Source organism: Micrasema longulum, unplaced genomic scaffold, assembly GCF_059751315.1.
Source record: "Micrasema longulum isolate JH-2025_06_02 unplaced genomic scaffold, ASM5975131v1 h1tg001426l, whole genome shotgun sequence".
In the NCBI taxonomy this organism is placed as follows: Eukaryota; Metazoa; Arthropoda; class Insecta; order Trichoptera; family Brachycentridae; genus Micrasema; species Micrasema longulum.
The window spans coordinates 40,645-64,533 of NW_028278612.1; the positions used below are offsets into that span (position 1 = coordinate 40,645).

General features: G+C 34.2%; 1 protein-coding gene across 1 annotated transcript; it reads right to left on the bottom strand.

The window, feature by feature from the left end:
• Nucleotides 1-869: 869 nt before the first annotated feature.
• Nucleotides 870-21,837, bottom strand: LOC148275439 (uncharacterized). The gene is made up of 6 exons (XM_088235711.1): nucleotides 21,803-21,837; nucleotides 16,796-16,922; nucleotides 12,025-12,283; nucleotides 7,538-7,670; nucleotides 4,221-4,348; nucleotides 870-1,056 (listed from the first exon to the last, which is right to left on the bottom strand). Exons 2-6 carry the CDS (start codon nucleotides 16,892-16,894, stop codon nucleotides 953-955), a joined length of 723 nt encoding a protein of 240 aa, XP_088091837.1. The 5' UTR covers nucleotides 16,895-16,922; nucleotides 21,803-21,837; the 3' UTR covers nucleotides 870-952.
• Between the last annotated feature and the right edge of the window lie 2,052 nt (nucleotides 21,838-23,889).

The following is a 23,889-nucleotide window of genomic DNA, read 5'->3' on the forward strand; positions in this document are numbered from 1 at the left end:
ATTGAACATTTACCATATATTCTTAACTGCCCAACGGAGCGGAGTTTTTTGTATACAAGGACTGGATTCAAATCCCTGGGGAGCTGTTTATATAAACATTTTACAACAGAGATGAAGAACATTTAAGAGAAGGTACTATAGAAGAGTAAAATATAATATAACAGCTCCCCAGGGAGATGAATCAAGCCCTTGTCTACAAAAAATTGGACAAACTCATAAGCCCTGTAGATGCCTAGACTTCTATATTACCTTCTCTTAAATGTTCTTCATCTCCGTTGTAATATGTGAATATAAACAGCTCCCAGGGAGTTGAATCCAATTCTCGCTACAAAAATTTGGACAAACTCAAAATATTGTTGATAATTCCACCTGGTCCATGAAGAAGTATAGAAATTGAAAAAATAACATTTTCAGGCGTTGCCTAGTCTAGTATGTACGTGAAATAATTCAATTAGATGAATCTCACCCGCATAAATAAAGGTTTCAGCTCTTTAACTTCACAAACATCAACAGATGAAAGAATTGAAGGAATATAGATGTTCGAATATGGGCAGAATGGTGAATGTTACACAGTGTGTAAAGTGGCCACTGAAATCAGCCAATGACAGGTCATAAGCTCTGTAGATGCCTAGACTTCTATATTACCTTCTCTTCTCTGTTGTAGTATGTTAAAATATTTATTACTTTAAAAATGAAAAAAAAACGTGATATTTTTTTGGGATAAATTCCGTTTTTTTTTAGATCTCTTCGCCATTAACTCAGTGTAGGGTGAAGATGGATTGGCATGGGTTATTGCGAAGTCTTGCATGGCGGTCGAGACTGGAAGCCCGGATGGTGGGTGGTTTTAGTTTGAATATAACGCATTTAAATAGAAACATACAATATATTGCCACAGTGTTCAATACAAGGGTCCACTAATATAGTCCATGTCGTTGAAAAGTCGAATCATTCCCTATGTCGATTTGTTCTTGGGCAATTCGTCGTTTGGCCCATTCGAGGAGTTCACACTCCTCGCCACCCTCAGAAGATCGTCCTTTGAGTTGAGACCCAGCGAGTCTGAAAAAAATGAAAATATCAATAATCGAACAAAAGCAAACAAAACATCACGCCGTTTCCACGTAGGGGTAGGCAGATAGGCAGATAGGCAGATATGATAGAACGCCATATCATTATATCTTTGCATGCAGACCTCGCTTCCACTACATTAATATATTTTTTCATGCACGCACGCCGATTATTCTTTCTCTTACATGTCCATCTTCAAGTATTTGATCGACTCGATTGTGCCGTGTCTTTCTGCATCCATCAAAATTCGCATCGTAGATCCTTTTGGCCGTTCTTTCACTGTCCATTCGCTCTACATGTCCAAACCGACGCAGCCTTACACAGTTCACGGATCTCGACATTTGTACGCCTATCTATCATTTATTTGTTTATTTATTATATACATACGGCCTAAGCCAATTACAACAGTTAAATGAAGAAACATAAATGCAAGAAACTGAACAAAGAGAACATAAAACTATTTAGTAAAGACAAACCAGGGCAAAACAATAATAGTATACAATATTCGAATTCAGAGTACTGAATATTATTCAACAGTATATATTGAGAACGGTATGTGGTTACACACATCAATAGAGACATTTAGCCGAGCGTCAACCACAACCATAATACAAGATACTCTAATGGGGATCTGATACTAAGTGAAGGGGTCAACACTGTTCTGGCATCGAGACAACACTGTAACGTCGGCAAAAAGGTCCATAACCTTTTGCCAGAATCGTGGAAAGACGGGAGTGTTGTCAAATTACGGAAGGTGTTGACCTCGCTCTTTCGTGACATTGGTCGTAGGGAGTCAGAAAAGTTGATGCATGCCACGGATTGGAGAACCTTACTGGATGTCAAAAATAAAATATAAAAAATAAGGAATAATTAAAAAAATATATATTTATAGATGACAACCATGAAGTTTCGCATAAATAAATTGTCTATGTTTTTATGAATGTATGTATGTGTATGCGCATGGGTGTATGTACGTGTGTGTGTATGTACATGTGTATATATATGTGTATATTTATATATACATGTGTGTATATATGTGTATGTCTGTATGTATATGAATCAAAATGTGTATCCGAATAAGTTTATATTTTGTTTGTCTGTGCTCTATATTAATTTGTTAACTATTATAATATATAAAAATGTAATTGCCTAGCTTGGAACGGGGTATGTACCCTTGTTAGCTGGGCAAAGTGAATATGGAATTGTATTTTGATAAAGAGTGTGAATAAATAAATAAATAAATAAATAAATATATTTAAAATAACGAAAGACCAAAAACTTCGAGCTAAACCATGCCAATCCAACTTCATCCCACACTGTTTAGTCGCGAAGAGATCTACGAAAAGCCGGAAGATCTATCCCAAAAAATTCCAAGTCGTGTGATGAATTGACTAATCTCCACATTCTGGACATTGGGGCATAAAAACCAAAGTTGCTCTTAGAAGATTTTATAAACAGCAGATTTTGACTTCTGGTGACACGGTTGGGAACATGAAAAGAAATTGATCGCAACAGAGATGGGACATCACTTAAAGCATTAAGTATTTTGAAAATGCATATAAGGTCCATCTCAGTTCTGCGTCTCTCCAATGAAGACAGATTAAGAGATTGCTCTGTTTCAGAATAGGAATAATGACCCCTTTGTAATCCGAGCAGCCATGCCACTTTTCTTAGAAAACGGTGTTGGACAGACTCGATGTGGTCAATATGAGTCCTGTAGAATGGAGACCAAATGGGAGAAGCGTATTCTCATACATCATTTTACCAAACATTCCCCTGAGGGATCGCATTTCGACAGTATTTAAACTACTTTTATCGTCATTATTCCAATTCCATACTTCGCTCCCATACATTAGAATTTTATTTATTATTTTATTTTATTTTATTCAGTAAACATACAATCATACAAAATAAGTATTAAAAACAACAATTTTTTAACACAAAAAGACCAACTAAGTTTTCATAAATTTAAAAGATATTAACATTAAATGTGACAAAAAATAAAATAAATAAGAATTTTAAGTGAGAAAAGAATAATTGTTGACATTTGCGTTTTCCATGGAGGTAATAAATTAAAATAAATAAAAATACCGAATGTACACTCCGAGCCATCCACGCACACACACGAACGCACATATAAAACATACACAAACATATACATTACATGCGGCACATATACACAGCATTAACTACTCAAGATGCACATTCAGCAACTATCCCAAATAATCGACCCCATGAAGAAATTTTCTGTACAAATGCAACGTGCAGTTAAAAATGTCTACATCAATACTGAGTCCGTTATAATTTCTACAGGTACGTCTAATGAATGAGTTGGCACTAGAACTCCACTGTGAACTGCTAGTTTAGCCTCCTGCGATGAACATTTCTTTGCCAAAGTAGATTTCAGTGCACCGTTCACCCTGTTCCCGGCACTCACCCTCCTCTCCATCCCTAGTAAACATACTTCCCAGATACACAAATTCTTCTACCTGATTCAGAATATCTCCGTTCACCCTGATCTCACATTTAGTTATATTTTCATCCCTAAAATGTTCTTCATCTCTGTTGTAATGTGTTAATAATATTATGTCTTTTCAAGAGGACATATTCATTAGGGCCGCACCGCCAATTTGATTTTTAGGCCAAGAGGACAGATCCATTAGGGCCCGTAGGGCCGATCAAATGACGCCCGATGGGCCGAATTTACTTTTAAATAATAGTCACCAACAGCCGGACTGTTATTATTTTAAATTACAGATTCTTCACTATTGATCGCTTACTCACCGAACTTATTTGCGAAGATATTAAATATATTTATCTGTAAATTTTGAGTGGTTTTGGTAACATTATTTTGGGAGGTAGATCCTTTTTTTGCAAAAAAAAATAATTGTCCGGCTTAAAATGGTGATATTTCAGGGTGCTCAAGGTCCTAATAAACCGAGGCCCGAAGGCCAGAACAACTGAGGCCCGTCGGAGCGATAAAACGAGGCCCGGAGGAATTCGGCCCAAGGGCCAATTTGTCGCAAACGAATCATACAAAAGGTTATTTTTTTGGATTTCAATTTTCTAGTATCTATGGGTATTAGCTTTCATCCGCTTATTCGGGGCGCATTGTGTAAAAAATGCTGTGAAAAATATGTAAGAAGGAGACTTACTGTACAAGTCTAGAAGTAATTGGCGCCCAAGACGTGGGGCGAACGGAGGTGCCCCGGATTCGGAGAAAAGTGGTTGCCGCTCTTCTGCCGCGTAGCGTCCATACAAGAGAGGAATCGACGCCATTTCACTGTAAAAATACAAAATTATTATTTAAAATAATTCAATTATACGACGTCGTTCAGTACGCAACTCCCGATTTGAATTCAACTATCCCGTGTTGTGTCATTTGTATAGAAATGCTGCTGGGATCAAAAAGAAGCAGGATGGGATCATATTTCATGTGTAATTAGCAAATTGATGTGCATGTAGCAAATGCATTACTTAAAAATTTAATTATTTTTCCATCTGTCAGATTTTTAAAGAAAATAAAATGGACAGTTTTTTAGTGTTGCCAGGGTATCCAGATTTTTTACGCTACTTTTTATTTAAAAGAACATTGGTTTTAATTGATTTAGTGGAGTTTTAACTACCCTGCACCAGCAGAAAGAAGGAAAACGGAGTGTGTAAAAATAGTATAAAGAGTACGGCGAGACGAGTTTTTGAACTTACTATGGTTTTCATCCCCCTGTGCCCAGAATCCTCAGGTCTGCCAACAAACATACCAGTCTTGATTTCTTTGATAACAAGTTGTCTTCTTTCAAACGATCACTGAATCAAATTCAATTATAAACACCTCTCCCCCGCTTCCACTTCCACCAGATCTACTATACATCATTAACTTTCTACTTTTTTCAAAATAATTTTCTATGTATATATATGTCCTTAAAAATGCCTATTGGGCTTATATATAAATAAATTAACCGACAAAGCAAACCATAATTCGCTCAATTTGTATTTTGAGGAGAAAATGCATTTTGAGGAAAAATGTGTTTATGACACACTATCCGCTTTATGTCAAATAATATTTGTTTTATTACTTCAGTTCATTTATTATTTATTTACAATATTTGAGTTTGTCCAAATGTTCGTACACAAAATACTGGATTTCACCCCCTCGGGAATCATTAAGATTAACAAATTACAACAGGGATGGAGAGTACCTTAAATAAGGGAATATGGAAGTCTAGGCATTTATTTCATTTAATTTTTTGCACCACAACAGGCCAGGAGGCCCAATTACAGTGGTGAATTACATTACAGAACAACCAGGCTTGAGAAAAATCACATTTTTAAATTTTTGTGTTCTCACCGGGAATCGAACCCGGAACCTTCCGTGCGTGAGTCAAGCGTCTTGACCACTACACCACGGAGGCCGCCGGGCTTATTTACAGGGCTTATGACCTGTCATTGGCTGGTTTCAGTGGCCACTTTACACACTGTGTAACATTCACCATTTTGCCCATGTTTGAACATTCATATTTCTTTAATTCTTCCATTTATTGATTTTAGTGAAGTTAAAGAGCTGAAACCTTTATTGTTGCGAAGAGATTCATCTGTAATTGAAGAAATATGGATGTTCAAGCATAGGCAAAATGGTGAATGTTACACAGTGTGTAAAGTGGCCCCTTAAACCAGCTAATGACAGGTCTTAAGCTATGTAAATGCCTTGACTTCCATATTCCCTTATTCAAGGTATTCTCCATCCCTGTTGTAATTTGTTAATTATTTATTTATTTATTTTAACGCCTTTCAGGCTTTTACATGTTTTACATATGTAGGGTCCATAGTCCATAGCCGATGACACACACGTGTTAAATTAGTTCACCTGAAGTAGACTAATGACCGACGATGCAATGTCATCATTTTCTATCGAATCCAATACATTCGTAAAATGCAACTTTGAGTATTTCGTATGAAATCGGAGGGAATCGCCCTGCAGTACATTCACATCATCCCTACTATGAAGAAGTGAACTACAAAGGAATATGGTCTATGAAGAGACCACAGGACGCAGCTAACATCAGTCAGCTCGTTCAGCCTGCCCGACAAAGTCAGTCAGTCAGTCAGTCAGTTCAGTTCACGTCAGACCAGCTCGACGACATCACACAGTTTCAGCATGTAGTTCAAGTTACTTCTCAACCCATCATCGACGTAACACTCGTCCGACATAATTCATTATTTATTCGCCATGTAATAAATGAACATCAAACAGCAATCTCGTGTCTTCTCTGTGAATCTCTAACTGGGGTAGGAGCTCCAACCAAACACCCAACAACCTAATCCTACACATACATATATACAAAAAAATACAGACATTTTACACAGAAGTAGCAAAATATATATATAATTTTTGAAAAAGATTAAAAATATTATTTTAACATAGATTTTTTTTAAATTTTTTATTTTATTTTTTAATTTGAACTTTTTAGGCTATGCTCGTGTCAAGCCACAATAAATAACAATAAAAATACATAGTAAAATTAATTAGATCAAATTATAGAATCACATAGAATCACAATCTAGAAAAAAGGTAAATGTATTAAACAATCAAATTCCAAAGAATACAATGCAAAAAAGATAATCAGAAATAATTTTTAAAATATAAATTATACAAATTAAGAATCACACATAATCAAATATACAAAATAGTGGTATCATTAAAATCAACAAAATAATAGTAAAATATAGTAGTATTAATAAAAAAAAAACACAAAATAAGCATAATTGAAAAATCGAAATATATAAAAGCATAATTGAAATGATAATTGAGTTGTGTTTCTAGAAATTCACTCAATTATAGTAAGAAATATAAGGAATAAGAGCCATAAATCATATGCCAAATAATAGTACGTACTAAATTAAATTATACAAAAATACACAATAAGAAAAACATAAAAATTATATTAGTATAAAAGTGGAAAGAACATAAGTGTATTTTTAAATATGAAGACAGAAATGCATTTTACACAAAAAAGGAGCAAAAAATAAAAATGAATTAAGAAGAGTAGGAAAAATAAGAAAAAAAATAAAATAATAATCATTATTACATATTAGTAAAAAATATATGGGGGATTAAATTACTCTTATTAAATGACTCTTTACTTATCTACTCTGTTGTGTCAATCAATGTTTCCGCGTGTACAATTAAATTTTAGAGAAATTAACAAATTGCTTTTTAAAAAATATAATTTAACATTTGTGTTTTGATCATACTTTCCGCGATCTGGCAACATTACGCGGTGTCTTCACGCATGCGCTCGGCGAAGTAGTGCAACGTGGGGGTTTTTAGACATGTATTCAAATATGATTCTGCGCTCCTTCTGGACTACTTAATTCTATGCTTAAAATATGTGCATGGGGACCTTTTTGCTTGTGAGGGCAGAATCTTTACTTGACACGTCTCACACTGATTTGATTAATGAATGGATCGGCTTACTTGTCGGAGGCGAGTCCTGACGATGGCAGGGCGATGGATAACTCTCTGCCGAGCCGGGGAACGAACTCTACGTGGCGTGTGTCAACCTCCCCCGACTCTCGACCCAGGCGGGGAGTGAACCTTCTCTTGCTTCCTAAAAATACATCGTCGCAGACATTTAAGAGGCCGTGCGATGGGAAGGCGGAGAAAGATATTCAAACATAGGTAGAATAGTGAATTGATTAATTCATAATCAAAGCAAACATTACTCGGTGGAACAAAATTTTCTAAAAAGGTTCTAGACCCGTCGGTATAAACCGATGCACTTACATCAAAACTTGATGGCGGGGTATCAGTAGTATTTCTTTGTAGTCGATCGGGAGAATTGTATCTTCAACTATGACGTCATACTGAAGCTATGTCATTTTAGAGCGTAGATATGCGTAGCGTCACGTACGCTTCTTGTTACATATCGATGTACCTTCCCAAAACTTGAAGGTGGGGGGTCGGTAGTGTATCTTTGTAATCGCTCGAGAGAGTTTATCTTCAACTATACCGTTAAGGTATGATGTCTTATCCTCCCATTGTAATCGAGGCCCAGGTATTATAAAATAGATACTGCAGTTAAAAAAACCTTTAAAATCAATATTTCACGTCCACCCTGCAGGGATTCGAACTCAGGACCCCAAAAATGGTGGCGAATGCATCAACCACTACACAACGAAGCGCATTTATCTACACTCGATTTCCTTATTCAGGTTTTTCACCCAAGAGCAGCCTCGTTGAGGGTTGAAAACATTCGTTGAAGGCTCCGGATCTATTTCAAACACAGAACTGTATTTTTCTTGGGCCTAGACACAGACAATCTTTATATACACCGCAAGACAAATAAATTTACGAGTTCTCAAAAAAAACTAAAATTGACATATAATGAATTATTCTTGATATTTAATTAGTTTTTTTATATTGTTTGACATATGTGATGACTACTCGTTATTTCAAGGTTAAAATAAAAAATCTTACTCATGAATTGTACTTAGAAATTGCCATTATATATCAGGTATCAGATTACCCGAACCTTAGAGACCCATAACGGTTCATTTATGGTCGAGTGTTTGTGATGGAATAATAAAAGACATGTTATTTTTTAATTCATATTTAAGAAGTAGGTTCTTATCACTTTATTTTAAATTAAAGTATTTTACATTTAAACATATTTATAACATTTAAAAATATTTAGTACTTAGTGAATTCACCTTTATTTTTTATAACATGTAAAATTCTATTATTTAGAGAAGCGTAAAGCGAATCTAAAATTTCTGATGTTATTTCTTCTTCCCAAACTTGAATTAAGTTTTTTTTTAATTCCTCAATGTTTTTTGATTTTTTTTTCCCGACTTTTTTTTTCATAATCGCCCATAAATTTTCTATCGGGTTCAAATCAGGGCTATTCCCGGGCCACGTCAACGATTTTAAGCCAATTTTCTCCTTGAATTCATTGATCTATAAAAAAACAATAAATTATTTATCATGTGGTCACAAAATGCATTTAAAAATATATATATTTGTACTCACAGTGCGGGCTCTATGGCACGGCGCAGAATCGTCCTGAAAAATTGGGTCCGCGGTATACTGCGTAATGTCCTCGATTGTTGGAATAATATGTTTTTTTAACACTTTTTTGTACTGAATGGCATTCATCGTACCCTGTACAAAATTTAGAGGTCCTAAACCGTATGCTGTCATGCACCCCCAAATCATCACGTAGGGTGAATGTTTAACGGTTCGAGTGACGCACGACGGATGATATCTTTCCCCACGTTTTCGTCGAACTATCTTTCTGCCGTCTGGACCAAAAAGGTTGAATTTTGATTCATCAGAGAAAACAACATTTTGCCAATCCTCCAAGGTCCAATTCTGGTGCTCTTTCGCCCAATCCAGTCTAGCCTTCTTCATTTTGTCCGTGAGTAATGGTTTCTTTGCGGGACTCCGTGCTTGGAAACCATGCTCCAACAGCCGCCTGGACACTGTTTTTACTGAAAATGTTGATGTGCTGGTAGACTGCACCTCTGCGTGTATTTCAGGTGCCGTTAAAAATCGATCGCGCAAAACAATTTTTTTTATTAAGCGATCATCTCGGGCAGATGTCACGCGCCCCCGTCCGCTTCCTTTTTTCCGTTCTATGGATCCAGTTTCTTGGATTTTTTTAAATAAAAACCTCACTGCACCTTCTGAATACCCAACTCGACGAGATATTTCACAATTAGATATGTTTTCTTGCGACAATGTGATTATTTTGGATTTTATCGCAATCGACATTTGCTTTGCACTTTCCATGATTGTTGTGTTATGTTCACTCAAACGCGGGTAAAACAAGACTGTTGAGACATTTTAAAATGTAAATATTGTAGAAAGGTGACACATAGTGTCCTTAATTTATTAAACAAAAGAAAGAGGTATCGATAAAGGATTTCTTAGAAAAAGGGTTCAGTAAAGTCAAGGGGCGCGGTAGCAGGTAAACTCGTAATTTTTTTTGTCTTGCGGTGTACATAATTTCTCTGTACTTGTACTTGTCCCAACTCCTAAACGGCTTGTTCGATTTGCGTGCGGTTTTCAGAGAAATGTAAACCTTTGCGCTGCGCGTGTTCGCAGATTAAACTCTTCATGTAATATGTAAAAAATAAATTAGGAGCATAAATGATTTAGTCATCGATCTACCGGGGTTGCATTCGAGGAGAATGCACATACAAAAAAATGGAAGGATGTTGTTTTACTAGATTTTTGTTAATACTAAAATAATATAAACTGACATTCAATACATTTTTGAAAATCGCATTCATGAATAAAGTGCACCCTTGTTGGCGAGAAGAGCCGTGTTTGACATTTGCAAAAAGAATTCTATTTTTGAAAATCAATTATTTTTTGTTTTGGAATTCATCCATCCAAGTACCAATGCATCCAGATGCTAACTCTGAATTGCTTGATAAGTTAGAGCGATTGCAGAATATTTGTATTCGTTATATCTTCGCAAATTTGACCACATTACCGAGTATCGCACGCAACTACACTGGCTCAGCATCAGGCATAGAAGAAACATTCACATTCTATCACTTCTTCACAATATTTTAAATAATCCCACTTCGCCTGTTTATCTGAGAGAGCTCATCCAACCTCTTTCACAACACGGACTATCTCTTCGTTCTAGTAACGAGAAAACCCTTTTAATACCCTGTCATCGCTCTAATTTTTTTTGCCTCCTCTTTCACAGTAGTAGCCGCTCGATCGTGGAATAATCTACCCAGTAATGTTAGAGACGCCCCTTCTTTATTTACATTTAAGTCAAAATTGAAATGTCACTATCTAAATATTTAAATTGTTCCTTTACCCTTCATCTTTCCTTCCCATCCCCTCTCCTCTCTTCATAGTATAGTGTTAATTTTTTCATATATATATTTATTTTTGTTAATCTTTGCTTTTAATTTTTGTATAAAATTGTAAGATTCAATATGTCCATGTATTTATAATTTTCTCAAACTGAACGGTTTGGGTAGGTAGGAACAAATTGCCTTAAGGCAATATGCCCGCCCTTATATGTATATTTATTGTATATGTATATGGTGTCAAATAAAAAAAAAAAAAAAATATCTACTTATCAATGAAAAGTCTATTTCCTAGCTAATAGGAGGCAAGCAAACGTTCGGGCAGGACAACGTTTGTCCGGTCCGCTAGTATTAATTTTTTTATTTTTTTTATTTTTATTTATTTACGATTTAAAAAAACCCGTTAGGGTTACATTAGAAATTTAATATTGTCTAGTCATTTTATGTCTCGTCTAGTCTAGTTAGTTCAGTCATCATGTGCTTTTTCAGATTGATTTTAAATTTGTCTCCAGTAAAAGTTTTCAAGTAGTAAGGTAGGTCGTTGTAGTGTTTAAGTCCATTATGTAGTATTTTTGACAGTCCTGTGTTTGTCTTTGCTTTTTCAATATGATAGTGTTGTTGTTGTTGTCTGGTGCTATATTTGTGTATGTCAGCATTCTTGACTAATATTATGTCGTCGTCTTGTATGTTTCCCAGTGTTATTTTGTGCACAATTTTTAAGATCTCAATTTTAGTCAAGTAGTTTATGTCAAACTGGTGTGTTTTTTTGTACAGTTCAGTCGTAGAGGTCAGGTAGGGTAGGTTGTATGTTAATTTAAGAATTTTATTTTGTTGTCTTTGTATTCTTGTTATGTCTGTCTTGTTGCCAGTTCCCCAGAAGGCGATCATGTAACTCAATTTACTTTTGACATAGGCTTCGTACATCATAATTTTTTCCTTTCTCGGTATAAAATCTTTAATTTTGTAGAAGAGGCTATGTAGTGATGCCATTACTTGAGTGAGTCCGTCTATGTGTTTTGTCCATTTTAATCGTCTGTCCAGTGAGTCCTAGGTAAGTCACATGTTCTAGTTCCTTAAGAGTTTCGTTGTTTAATCAATTGTCAATGCTAAGTAGTTTGAGGTCTTTACCGGTTAGTTCGAACGAATTGCTCAGGAAATCCGGGAACTCTTCTAAAGCCTTTGGATCTGCAGCCACCATGGCCTCCAGCAACAGACGCTGCAGCGGGAGGCTCTGTCCCGAGGAAGAGACGCCCACAGTCGCACCCCTAGACCGCTTGCCCAGCCTGGGACCGAACCACATGCCGCCGTTCCCTTTCTTCGTCAATTCCTTGGACAGGCGATTTTCGCCAGGAAGGTCAGCGAATCTCGCAACTTTGGGGGTGTCATCCTAAAATAAGAAAGAAAAATACTACAGATCCATACAAAAATCGCACTTTTCCGTCTTTCCAATTGTTCCAAGAAGCTTAACTTTTAGACCCAAGACAAATATATTGTTTTCAATGTTTAAATTATATATTTAAGAACTAAAATTTATTTACAAGTAATTCAAATAGATCAAGTCAAAGAAGGAATCGTGTGTTAGAAATAGCACATTGTAAAACGAGGCTCGCACAGAGACATGCATATTTTATAGGCCCAAAAATTTTTAATTCGTTTTTTACTGATAATATTTCATTGATCCCAAACTTTCAAAATTTTCCTTCTTTTAAAAAACACGCACTATCCTGGATTCACACTAAAGATATGAACTCTTTTTTCTATGGTATATTTTGTTGCCCTATTTTTATGTTTTAAAAAAATGCCTTTTTAAATTATTATTTTAAAAAGCGTATAATCTTATACAGAATATTTTATTTTCTCTTTAAAAATATTATAACTGTCTATTTATTTTAGGAGCAAAAATTCATTTACATTTTCTTGTATACCCACGAACAGGCCGTGCCTTTGTGGGATTTTTTGGTTTACTATTTTTACTGTCAATATGTATTTCATTGCTATGTAATTATCCTTTATTTGTTTAGTAGGTACTCTGTTTTACCTCTTATGTATATTGTAAAAAAAAACAAAAAATGAAATAATAAAAAATAAAATAATACTATAATTCCCCTAAAGACAGCTCTGCACTAGAGATGCCACGAATATTCGGCCACTATCCGGTATTCGGCCTATTTGGCTTCTTTTTTAAAAATATTCGTTATTCGACCGAAAACCAATTACCAAATAATAAAAAAACGCACATATTACTCAAAAATGTATTGTACATTTACGAAGACTGGACCGCAGTGCACGTGCAAACCACGTGCCCACTGCGTGATATCGCATGATTCTCCCATTTTGCACCACAGCATGATAAAATACGACACGGAGGATCGATATAATATATTGTTTTACAATTATTTATTTATTTAAATAAATGCATTAATGCCCGACAAACGTAAGAAAATAAAAATTTACTGGTTGCTGTAAAAAAATATTATTGACTGATTTGTTGTGAAATAATGAAGGAAAATACATTATTTAATAATTTGCTGTAAAATAATAAAAGAGAATACATTGTTGACCAATTTGTTATAAAATAATGAAAGAAAATACAGTAGTGACTAATTAGTTGTACGATGACGAAAGATTTTTTGACTTATTTGTTGTAAAATAATAAAAGAAAATACATTATTGACTAATTCGTTGTAAAATAATGAAAATAATGAATACATTATTGACTTATTTGTTGTGAAATAATGAAGGAAAATACAGTAGTGACTAATTAGTTGTACGATGACGAAAGATTTTTTTACTTATTTGTTGTAAGATAATAAAAGAAAATACATTATCGACTAATTCGTTGTAAAATAATGAAAATAATTAATACATTATTGACTTATTTGTTGTGAAATAATGAAGGAAAATACAGTAGTGACTAATTTAGTTGTACGATGACGAAAGATTTTTTGACTTATTTGTTGTAAAATAATAAAAGAAAATACATTATTGACTAATTCGTTGTAAAATAATGAAAATAATTAATACATTATTGACTAATTTGTTGTGAAATAATGAAGGAAAATATATTATTTAATAATTGGCTGTAAAATAATGAAAGATAATATATTATTGACCAATTCGCTGTAAAATGATGAAAGAGAATACATTATTAACTAATTTGGTGTAAAATAATAAATGAAAATAAATTAGTGAATAATTTGTTGTAAAAAAGAAAATAAATACATTATAGACTAATTTGTTATAAAATAATGAAAGAAAATATATGAGTGACTAATTAGTTGTACGATAACGAGAGATTTTTTGACTTATTTGTTGTAAAATAATAAAAGAAAATACACTATTGACTAATTTATTGTAAAAGAAGGAAAGAAAATACATTGACTAACTCGTTGTAAAATAATGAAAATAATGAATAATTGACTAATTTGTTGTCAAAGAAATAAAAGGGAACATCTCCTTCTTCTTCTTCTGCAGCCTTTTTCTCTCCACTGCTGGGTGGCGGATGGCGGGCTCTTCAAAACGTCTCCATTCCTTCCTATCCCCCGCTTTCATCATCCACGTTTTACCGGCAACAGAGGCAATGTCGTCGACCCATCTTTTCTGTGGCCTTCCAACACTTCTTTTGTTTGCCCGCGGTCTCCACTTTATCATTCTGGGTGTCCACCAGCCATCATTTTGTCTCGCCGAGTGTCCTGCGAACTGCCATTTCAATTTCGCTGCACGATCCATGATATCCACAACTCCGGTACGGCGCCTTATTTCTTCATTTCTTATTCTGTCTCTTAGACATACACCGAGCATCTGGCTTTCCATGGATCGTTGCGTGCATTTTAATTTCTGGCTACTTTTTTGTGTTATAGACATGGTTTCTAGCCCGTATGTTGTCACCGGCAATATACACGATTCATATACTTGTCTTTTTATTTATTTATTTATTTACATACGGCATTTCTGCCATTTACATATATGTGGTATAAAGAGTGCTTAGAAATAAAAATATTAAAAATAAAAAAATCGAGTATGAAATATTAATATACTCGTACTGTACACATTATTAATTACTTGAAATACATACATATTTTAAAGAAATTATACAATAACAAAATACATTAATCAATCACATTATAACTATTCCAACCCAATCTTCTGAAGATGATTTGCTCTTTTTGATAAAAATATGTTGGTCACTTTATTTTTTAAGTTAGGCAGAGATAAACTAAATATATCCAAATGTGATGCATATTCATTCCCGGTATTCTGTAATCTAACAATAGGTGAGTTATATTGAGCTACCGTTCGACAATTTTGACAATAAAATAATGTAGATGTTCCGCTTAATCTAGGTGGTACATAGAATGAAATCAACTTCAGTAGATCGGGGGTATCAAACATTGGTTTTATTATTTTATATAAAGTCATAAGATCGGTCGATGTTCTTCGTTCTTGCAATTTAGTTAATTTAAGAGAGTCTAAAATTTTGTTATAATTTAATTGATTAGTAGAAAAACCCATCTTAAAATTAATATATCTAAGAAATTTATTCTGAATTCTCTCAATAGAATCTGAGGAAGGGATTTGATAAGGTGACCATATTGGAGAATTATAATCTAGTTGGCTTCTAACAAGAGATGTGTAAAGATATTTTAATGTGTTTATATTATTAAAATCTTTTCCGGTTCTAAGTACAAATCCTAATAATTGTACAGCTTTGTTAGATATTTTAATAATGTGCTCTTTAAATAATAATTTTGAATCGAACAAAACACCCAGATCGCTCACGGTAGAAACATCAGTAATTTTAATTTGATTTAACATGTAATTAAATAGAATCGGATATTTTATTTTATAGAATCTCATAGCTTGACATTTTCTAGGACACATTTTCAAGCATATACGGACTTGTTTATTTTCAAAAATATATTTAAATTTGCCGAGAGCAGCCCAACTTAGCCCTATTCTTCTTGGTAACTCCGCTGTCTGGTTATCTTTACCAAATTTGACTTTGTGTCCTAGATATATGTATTCATCAACCACTTCGATTTTATTATCGTTAATGAAAATGTCTCGTCCTGTTGGACTCATAATCTTTGTTTTATGAATATTCATTTCCAAGCCAAGGGAATATATTATTTACTAATTTGTTGTAAAATAAAAAAAGATAATACCCTATTGACTAATTCTTTGTAAAATAATGAAAGGGAATACATTATTGACTAATTTGTTCTAGAAGACAAAAAGAGAATTTATTATTGACAAATTTGCTGTAAAATAACGAAAGATAATATTTATTTAACACTTTATGTGTGTAATATAAAATTTATATCTCAATTAGAATCCCAACCGTCCATGCGCTCTGTAGCTGCACGATGTGCTGGGATATTTATTTATTGTACAGCGCCCTTGAGGTGATTTTCACAAAAATAGCGCTATATAAATTATCCAAACATTATTATATACATAAAAGGGCGGGCATATTGCCTTAAGGCAATTTCTCCCTAGCGACCCAAACCGTTCGGTTTGAGAAAATTACAAGTACATGGACATATTGAATCTTACAATTTTATACAAAAATTAAAAACAGAGATTAACAAAATAAAAATATTAAAAAAATAATACCACACTACGAATATAATAAAATAACACTATACTATAATGAGAGGAGAGGAGATGGGAAGGAAAGAAAAAGGATAAAGGAACAATTAAAAAATTTAATACATTATTGACTAATTTTTTTGTTTGAGTTTTTTGTTGCGTCCTCTTGTTTTCTTCACTTGGACTTGAAACGGACGTTTACACCTAATATGCCGGGATAGACGTGGGTGGCGGTGCACCCTCTCTGCCTACCCCTACGGGGAAATGGCGTTACAGAAGCAGCAGTAATAAAGCGGTGCGTACTAACCTCAAGCTGCAATCCATAGTTCAGCCGGATAGCCGACAAGATGTATACGAGGAAGAAGATCAAGTGTAGACGGAGAGGAGACTTTCTACTCCGAGCCATTACTGCAATCGACGTAGGCGACGAGAACCTGTAATTAAACATACACTTTTTACAGCCGGGTAAAAATGATACAACAACAACAACAACAAACCATCACGCCGTTTCCCCGTAGGGGTAGGCAGAGAGGATAGAACGCCATAACACTCTATCTTGGCATACAGATCTCGCTTCCTCTACATTCATACATCTTCTTATGCACGCACGCCGATTATTCCTACTTTTGACATGTCCATCTTCAAGTATTTGATGGACTTGATCGTGCCATGTCTTTCTCGGTCTTCCTCGTTTTCTGCATCCATCAACATTTGCATCGTAGATCCTTTTAGTCGTTCTTTCGCTGTCCATTCGCTCTACATGTCCAAACCAACGCGGCACCCCTTTCTTAATTCTGTCAATAATGCATGTCTCAGCCTTGCACACTTCACGGATCTCGACATTTGTGCACCTATCATACATCGTTTTACCACACATTCGCCCGAGGGATCGCATTTCGACAGCATTCAACCTACTTTCATCATTATTTTTCCAATTCCATACTTCGCTCCCATACATTAGAGTTGGAACTAGAACTCCGTTGTGAACTGCTAGTTTAGCCTCCTGCGATAAACATTTGTTTGCCAAAGTAGATTTTAGTGCACCGTTCACCCTGTTCCCGGCACTCACCCTCCTTTCAATATCTTTCTCGGCCTTTCCGTCCCTAGTAAACATACTTCCCAGGTACACAAATTCTTCTACCTGATTCAGAATAGCGGGAACAAATTCGTCTCGAAGATTCCCGGTCCGACATTTATTTCCATGTAGCTCAATCACAAAGATCTGTCGACGTGCTAATAAGCGACGTGATAACAATTTCACACCGTTAGCTCAATCGCAAATAACTATCGACGTGCCTGAAAACATGCTAAGCATTTAAAGTTAATAAATAATGTTCTTGACAGTCCCGAACTTTTAAATTGTGTGAATTTTTATGTGAGACGGCGTGGGACGTACAAAATACTTCTTTTGCTGTTGATTTGCATAGTTCAAACTATGCCAAATACTCACCTCTTCCACGGCTCCACATGTTAGCGAACAAACATGAAATCTTAGATTTATATTACCTATAATAACTCCCTAGGGAGGAAATCCAGCCAGTCTGCAAGCATTTGGACATACTCAAACATTGTTGAATTGACTACTAAAAGAAGAAGTATAAAAATTGGAAAATTGTTTTCTGGCGTTGCCTAGTAGGTGATTTGGTTCAGCCGGGTGAATCTCACCCGCGTGATAAAGGTTTCAGCTCTTTTACTCCACAGAAGTCAACAGATGGAAGGGTTGAGGAAATGTGGATGTTGAAACATGGACAGAATGGTGAAAGTTACACAATATGTATACCAATTAAAATCATTACTTTTTAATCACTTCTTTTCTACAATTTTAAAATTCACGTGTTCAAACTTGGGCACAACGGTGAATGTTACACGGCGTGTAAAGTGGCCACGTAAACCCGCCAATGACAGGTCATTAGCCCTGTAAACGCCTAGACTTCCATTTTCCCTTCTCAAAAATGTTTTTCATCTCGGATGAAATAAATTTAACTATGAATAACTCCCTAGGGAGGAAATCCAGCCAGTCTGCAAGCATTTGGACATACTCGAACATTGTTGAATTACTACCCGGTAAAAGAAGAAGTATAAAAAATTGAAAATTGTTTTCAGGCGTTGCCTAGTAGGTGATTTGGTTCAGCCGGGTGAATCTCACCCGCGTGATAAAGGTTTCAGCTCTTTTACTCCACAGAAGTCAACAGATGGAAGGGTTGAGGAAATGTGGATGTTGAAACATGGACAGAATGGTGAAGGTTACACAATATGTATACCACCAATATTTTGAGTTTGTCAAAATTTTTGTAGACAAAGACTGGATTCAATTCCCTGGGGAGATGTTTAAATTAACATATTACAACAGAGATGAAGATCATTTAAGAGAAGGTGATATAGAAGTCTAGGCATCTACAGGGCTTATGACCTAAATTTTATAAATGGGGTCTAGAATTCCAATCGTCTATGCGCTTAGTAGCTGCAAGACGTGTTGTAATCTTACTCCTTTTTATTATTCATATTATTTTTTATTTTTTTTAGTATCATTAATACACTAAATTTATTTGTCAATTTTTAAAATGTGTAAATGGGGGCTAAATTTCTAACTGTCTATGCGCTCTGTAGCTGCAAGACGTCCTGTAATCTAGCTCCTATCTGTTATATTTTTTTATTGATCTTAATTGAAAACGAGGAACTAGAATCCCAACCGTCCATGCGCTCTGTAGCTGCAAGACGTACTGGGATATTTATTAATTGTACAGCGCCCTTGAGATGATTTTCACAAAAATGGCGCTATATAAATTATCCAACTATATATATATAATGGCTGGTTTAAGTGGCCACTTTACACACTGTGTAACATTCACCATTCTGCCTATATATAAACATCTATATTTCTTCAATTCTTTCATCTGTTGATGTTTGTGAAGTAAAAGAGCTGAAACCTTTATTTATGCGGGTGAGATTCATCTAATTGAATTATTTCACCTACATACTAGACTAGGCAACGCCTGAAAATGTTATTTTTTCAATTTCTATACTTCTTCATGGACCAGGTAATTTATCAACAATATTTTGAGTTTGTCCAAATTTTTGTAGACAAAGACTGGAATCAAGTCCCTGGGAGCTGTTTAAATTAACATATTACAACAGAGATGAAGAACATTTAAGAGAAGGTAATATAGACCTAGACTATGGTTTAGACCTAGGCTTCTATATTACCTTCTCTTAAATGTTCTTCATCTCTGTTGTAATATGTCAATATGTATACCAATTAAAATCATTACTTTTTAATCACTTCTTTTCTACAATTTTAAAATTCACGTGTTCAAACTTGGGCACAACGGTGAATGTTACACGGCGTGTAAAGTGGCCACGTAAACCAGCCAGTGACAGGTCATTAGCCCTGGTAACGCCTAGACTTCCATTTTCCCTTCTCAAAAATGTTTTCCAAATAAATTTAATCACTTCTTTTCTAAATTATAAAAAGCGTTATACTTGTTCGACTGTTTATGCTTTGATACATCGCCTCTTTTACTTCAATACTTTTTTATATTCAAACCCTTTATTTGTTCTTATTTGTTTATAAATTTGTACAAACCACTTAATTTTTTTAATTACACTTCGACCGGTTTCGAGGTTACTACCTCATCGCCAGGAATTTAACTAACTGCGTAGAATTACAGTAAAATTTAACTAATACAGTTCCCAAAATATTTCCGATAAAAATGAGAACTGGCGTAGAATTTTGTACATTAATTCATTTTCTAATAATATAGCGCAAATTTTACCCAACAATATTAGGCCAGCTTTTTATACTAATAATAACATAGCTAAAATATTAACAAATTGTAAAGATAAGGATGATCAATTAAATCATTCATTATTTAATTTATAAATTCCTGACGATGAGGTAGTAACCTCGAAACCGGTCGAAGTGTAATTAAAAAAAATAAGTAGTTTATACAAATTTATAAATAAATATAATGTGTCATAAATAAAATGTCATACCACAAAGTGAAAAATGTTTTTGATAACAATAAACTTTATTTATTGTTAATTTGCTGCATACCTATGTTATAATTTCTTATTTATTTATTATTTCCTTATTTTTTGCTGATTTTATTTCATGTATCTATATTTTCTATACTTGTGTATAGGTGTTTTGTTTCATTATAATTGTTTTTCAATATTATTTTATACTTTGTCAAACATTAGTCCAGAGCTTACTTCTTCCACTCCTTGACTACGCGGATGTATGTTGTCCAGATGCTAACTCTAAATTACTCGATAAGTTTGAACGATTGCAGAATATTTGTATTCGTTATATCTTCGATCTTCGCAAATTTGATCACATAACCGAGTAGCGCACGCCGCTACACTAGCTCAGTATCAGGCATAGAAGAAACATTTACATTCTATCACTTCTTCACAATATCCCACTTCGCCTGTTTATCTGAGAGAGTTCATCTAACCTCTTTCACAACACGGATTATCTCTTCGTTCTAGTAACGAGAGAACCCTTTTAATACCCTGTCATCGCTCTAATTTTCTTACCTCCTCTTTCACAGCAGTAGCCGCTCGATCGTGGAATAATCTACCCACCAATGTTAGAGACGCCCCTTCTTTATTTACATTTAAGTCAAGATTGAAATGTCACTATCTAAATATTTAAATTGTTCCTTTATCATTATTCTTTCCTTCCCACCCCCTCGCCACTCTTCATTGTATAGTGTTATTTTTTAAAAATATTTTTATTTTGTTAATCTTTGTTTTTAATTTTTGTATAAAATTGTAAGATTCAATATCTCCATGTATTTTTATTTATATCCCTACAGAGATGAGGTAGAATTTATTCAAATTATGGATTATGGATATTCGAGCGTTTACAGGGCTAATGACCTGTCATTGGCTGGGTTAAGTGGCCACTTTAAGTACTACAACATTCCCCATTCCGCTTATTAGCGAATATCCACACAGGTAACATTTTTGATTTTTGTATATATGTTATTAAATGAGAAACCATTCACAAGCGAGTTGGAGCGCCATCTATGTATTGATATTGAAGTTAAGTATTTTTAATTAGCATATTTCTTTATTATTAAAAAAAATTGAAAAATTATGATCTCCATGTATTTATTATTTTCTCAAACTGAACGGTTTGGGTAGGTAGGAAGAAATTGCCTTAAGGCAATATGCCCGCCCTTATATGTATACATATTGTGTATATATATAAAGTGTCAAATAAATAAGCTGTCGAAATAAATAAATAAATAAAATAAAATCACGAAGTAACGCTTCGGATGTTTTTATGGGAAAAGTTATTTCTTACCTTGGCTGAGTTTCCTCCGCTATCGTCTCTGTGGGAAAATGGAGATTTCTGAAGAGTTGAGGAAAGTCACCCCTATATATACTAGGAACAAAACAATAAAATGCTAATTTCTAAGGGTTGATAAATCCCCGGCTCTGAGTCCAACAGTGGCGTGCCACTGGACCATTTAAAAAAATGGTTCTTTACGATAAGACAATATACTATCGTATTTTTTAAAATTAGTTAATATAGTTACTTAAATAATGATTGTTTATTTATTTATTTATAAATTTATTGCAAAAAAAATAAAATACATACTAACATATTACAACAGAGATGAAAAACATTTAATTCACTCTACACAGTATTTCACTAAGTCTATGTTTGATCATCCATGTTTAATATAATCTCTTAAGAACAATATTTTGAGTTTGCCCAAATTTTCGTAGACAAGGACTGGATTCAACTCCCTGGGGAGCTGTTAATATTGACAAATTACAACAGAGATAAAGAACATTTTAAAGAAGGTAATTTATAAGTCCAGGCATCTACAGGGCTTATGACCTGTCAATGGCTGGTTTAAGTGGCCACTTTACACACTGTGTAACATTCACCATTCTGCCCATATTTGAACATCTATATTCCTTCAATTCTTTCATCTGTTGATGTTTGTGAAGTTAAAGAGCTGAAACCTTTATTTATGCGGGTGAGATTCATCTAATTGAATTATTTCACCTACATACCAGGCAACGCCTGAAAATATTATTTTTTCAATTTCTATACCTATGACCTGTCATTGGCTGCTTTAAGTGGCCACTTTACACACTGTGTAACATTCACCATTCTGCCCATATTTGAACATCTATAACTCAAAATATTGTTGTCCACCTTCTTTAAGTATAGAAATTTAAAAAAATAAAATTTTCAGGCGTTGCCTAGTATGTAGGTGAAATAATTCAATTAGATAAATCTCACCCGCATACATAAAGGTTTCAGCTCTTTAACTTTACAAACATCAACAGATGAAAGAATTGAAGGAATAAACAAAGAAAAACAATCTTCCCCTTCTTCATCCCTTAATGTAATGTTTCATAATAAATATAGTCATCTTGACATATGCAATAACTGCGAAAACATTAAGTCTGAATGCTGCATACAATACCTGTGAGTAATCATTGACTGTCAACTTAAATGGACTAATCATCTTGAAGTAATTGTTAGTAAACTAAGATATTTAACCTATGTGTTCAAAAGACTAAGTTTTACGCCCAGCTAAATACGATTAAAATTGTATATTATGCACTTGTACAGTCATCGCTTTCCTATGGAATAATTGGATGGGGGGTAACTTACAACAACCATATCAAACCATTGAAACTGTTCAAAAATTTATATTAAAAATAATGCTTCACAAAAATCGCACATTTCCCTCTTTCCAATTGTTCTAAGAAGCTAAACTTTTAGACCCAAGACAAATATATTGTTTTCAATGTTTAAAATATATATTTAAGAACCAAAATTTATTTACAAGTAATTCAAATAGATCCAGTCAAAGAAGGAATCGTGTCTTAGAAATAGCACATTGTAAAACGAGGCTCGCACAGAGACATGCATATTTTATTGGCCCAAAAATTTTTAATTCTATTTTACTGATATTTCATTGATTCCAAACTTTCAAAATTTTCATTCTTTTAAAAAACATGCACTATCCTGGATAATCCCAACTGAAGGAATGTCTCAATAGAATGACGTCAAATGCTCTTCTTAATGCTTGGCAATCTTCCCCTTCAGGGAGGGTTACCTTTTTTTTTTCCTTCAATTCGCCAGCGCTTAGAATCTTCTCGGGTTATCCCCGATCACTGGACTACGCAGTTTTTATCAGGTCATGGTAAATTTAATTGAAAAAATATTTGTTTTTAATATTGTTGACTCCCCTTCATGCTGTTGCGGATATTCTGACCAACCTCCTCATGCCAAAAAATAGGTTTTGCCTAATATTATTGCTCATTGCACAAATTGCTTGCATGATGGTATTTCTAACACATGTAATTGTGAACTCATAGAATTTGTGGAGGAGTATAAGTATTTGGGTATTTTTATTGATTATA

What these genes read in the sequence shown, in the direction of transcription:
- LOC148275439 (XM_088235711.1), bottom strand. Translation starts at nt 16,894, where the DNA reads ATGGCTCGGAGTAGAAAGTCTCCTCTCCGTCTACACTTGATCTTCTTC. An exon ending in CAATTCGTTCGAACTAACCG is followed by an intron (nt 7,671 to 12,024) that starts GTAAAGACCTCA and finishes ATGTATTTTTAG; the next exon opens with GAAGCAAGAGAAGGTTCACT. An exon ending in ATTACTTCTAGACTTGTACA is followed by an intron (nt 1,057 to 4,220) that starts GTAAGTCTCCTT and finishes CATTTTTTTCAG; the next exon opens with ACTCGCTGGGTCTCAACTCA.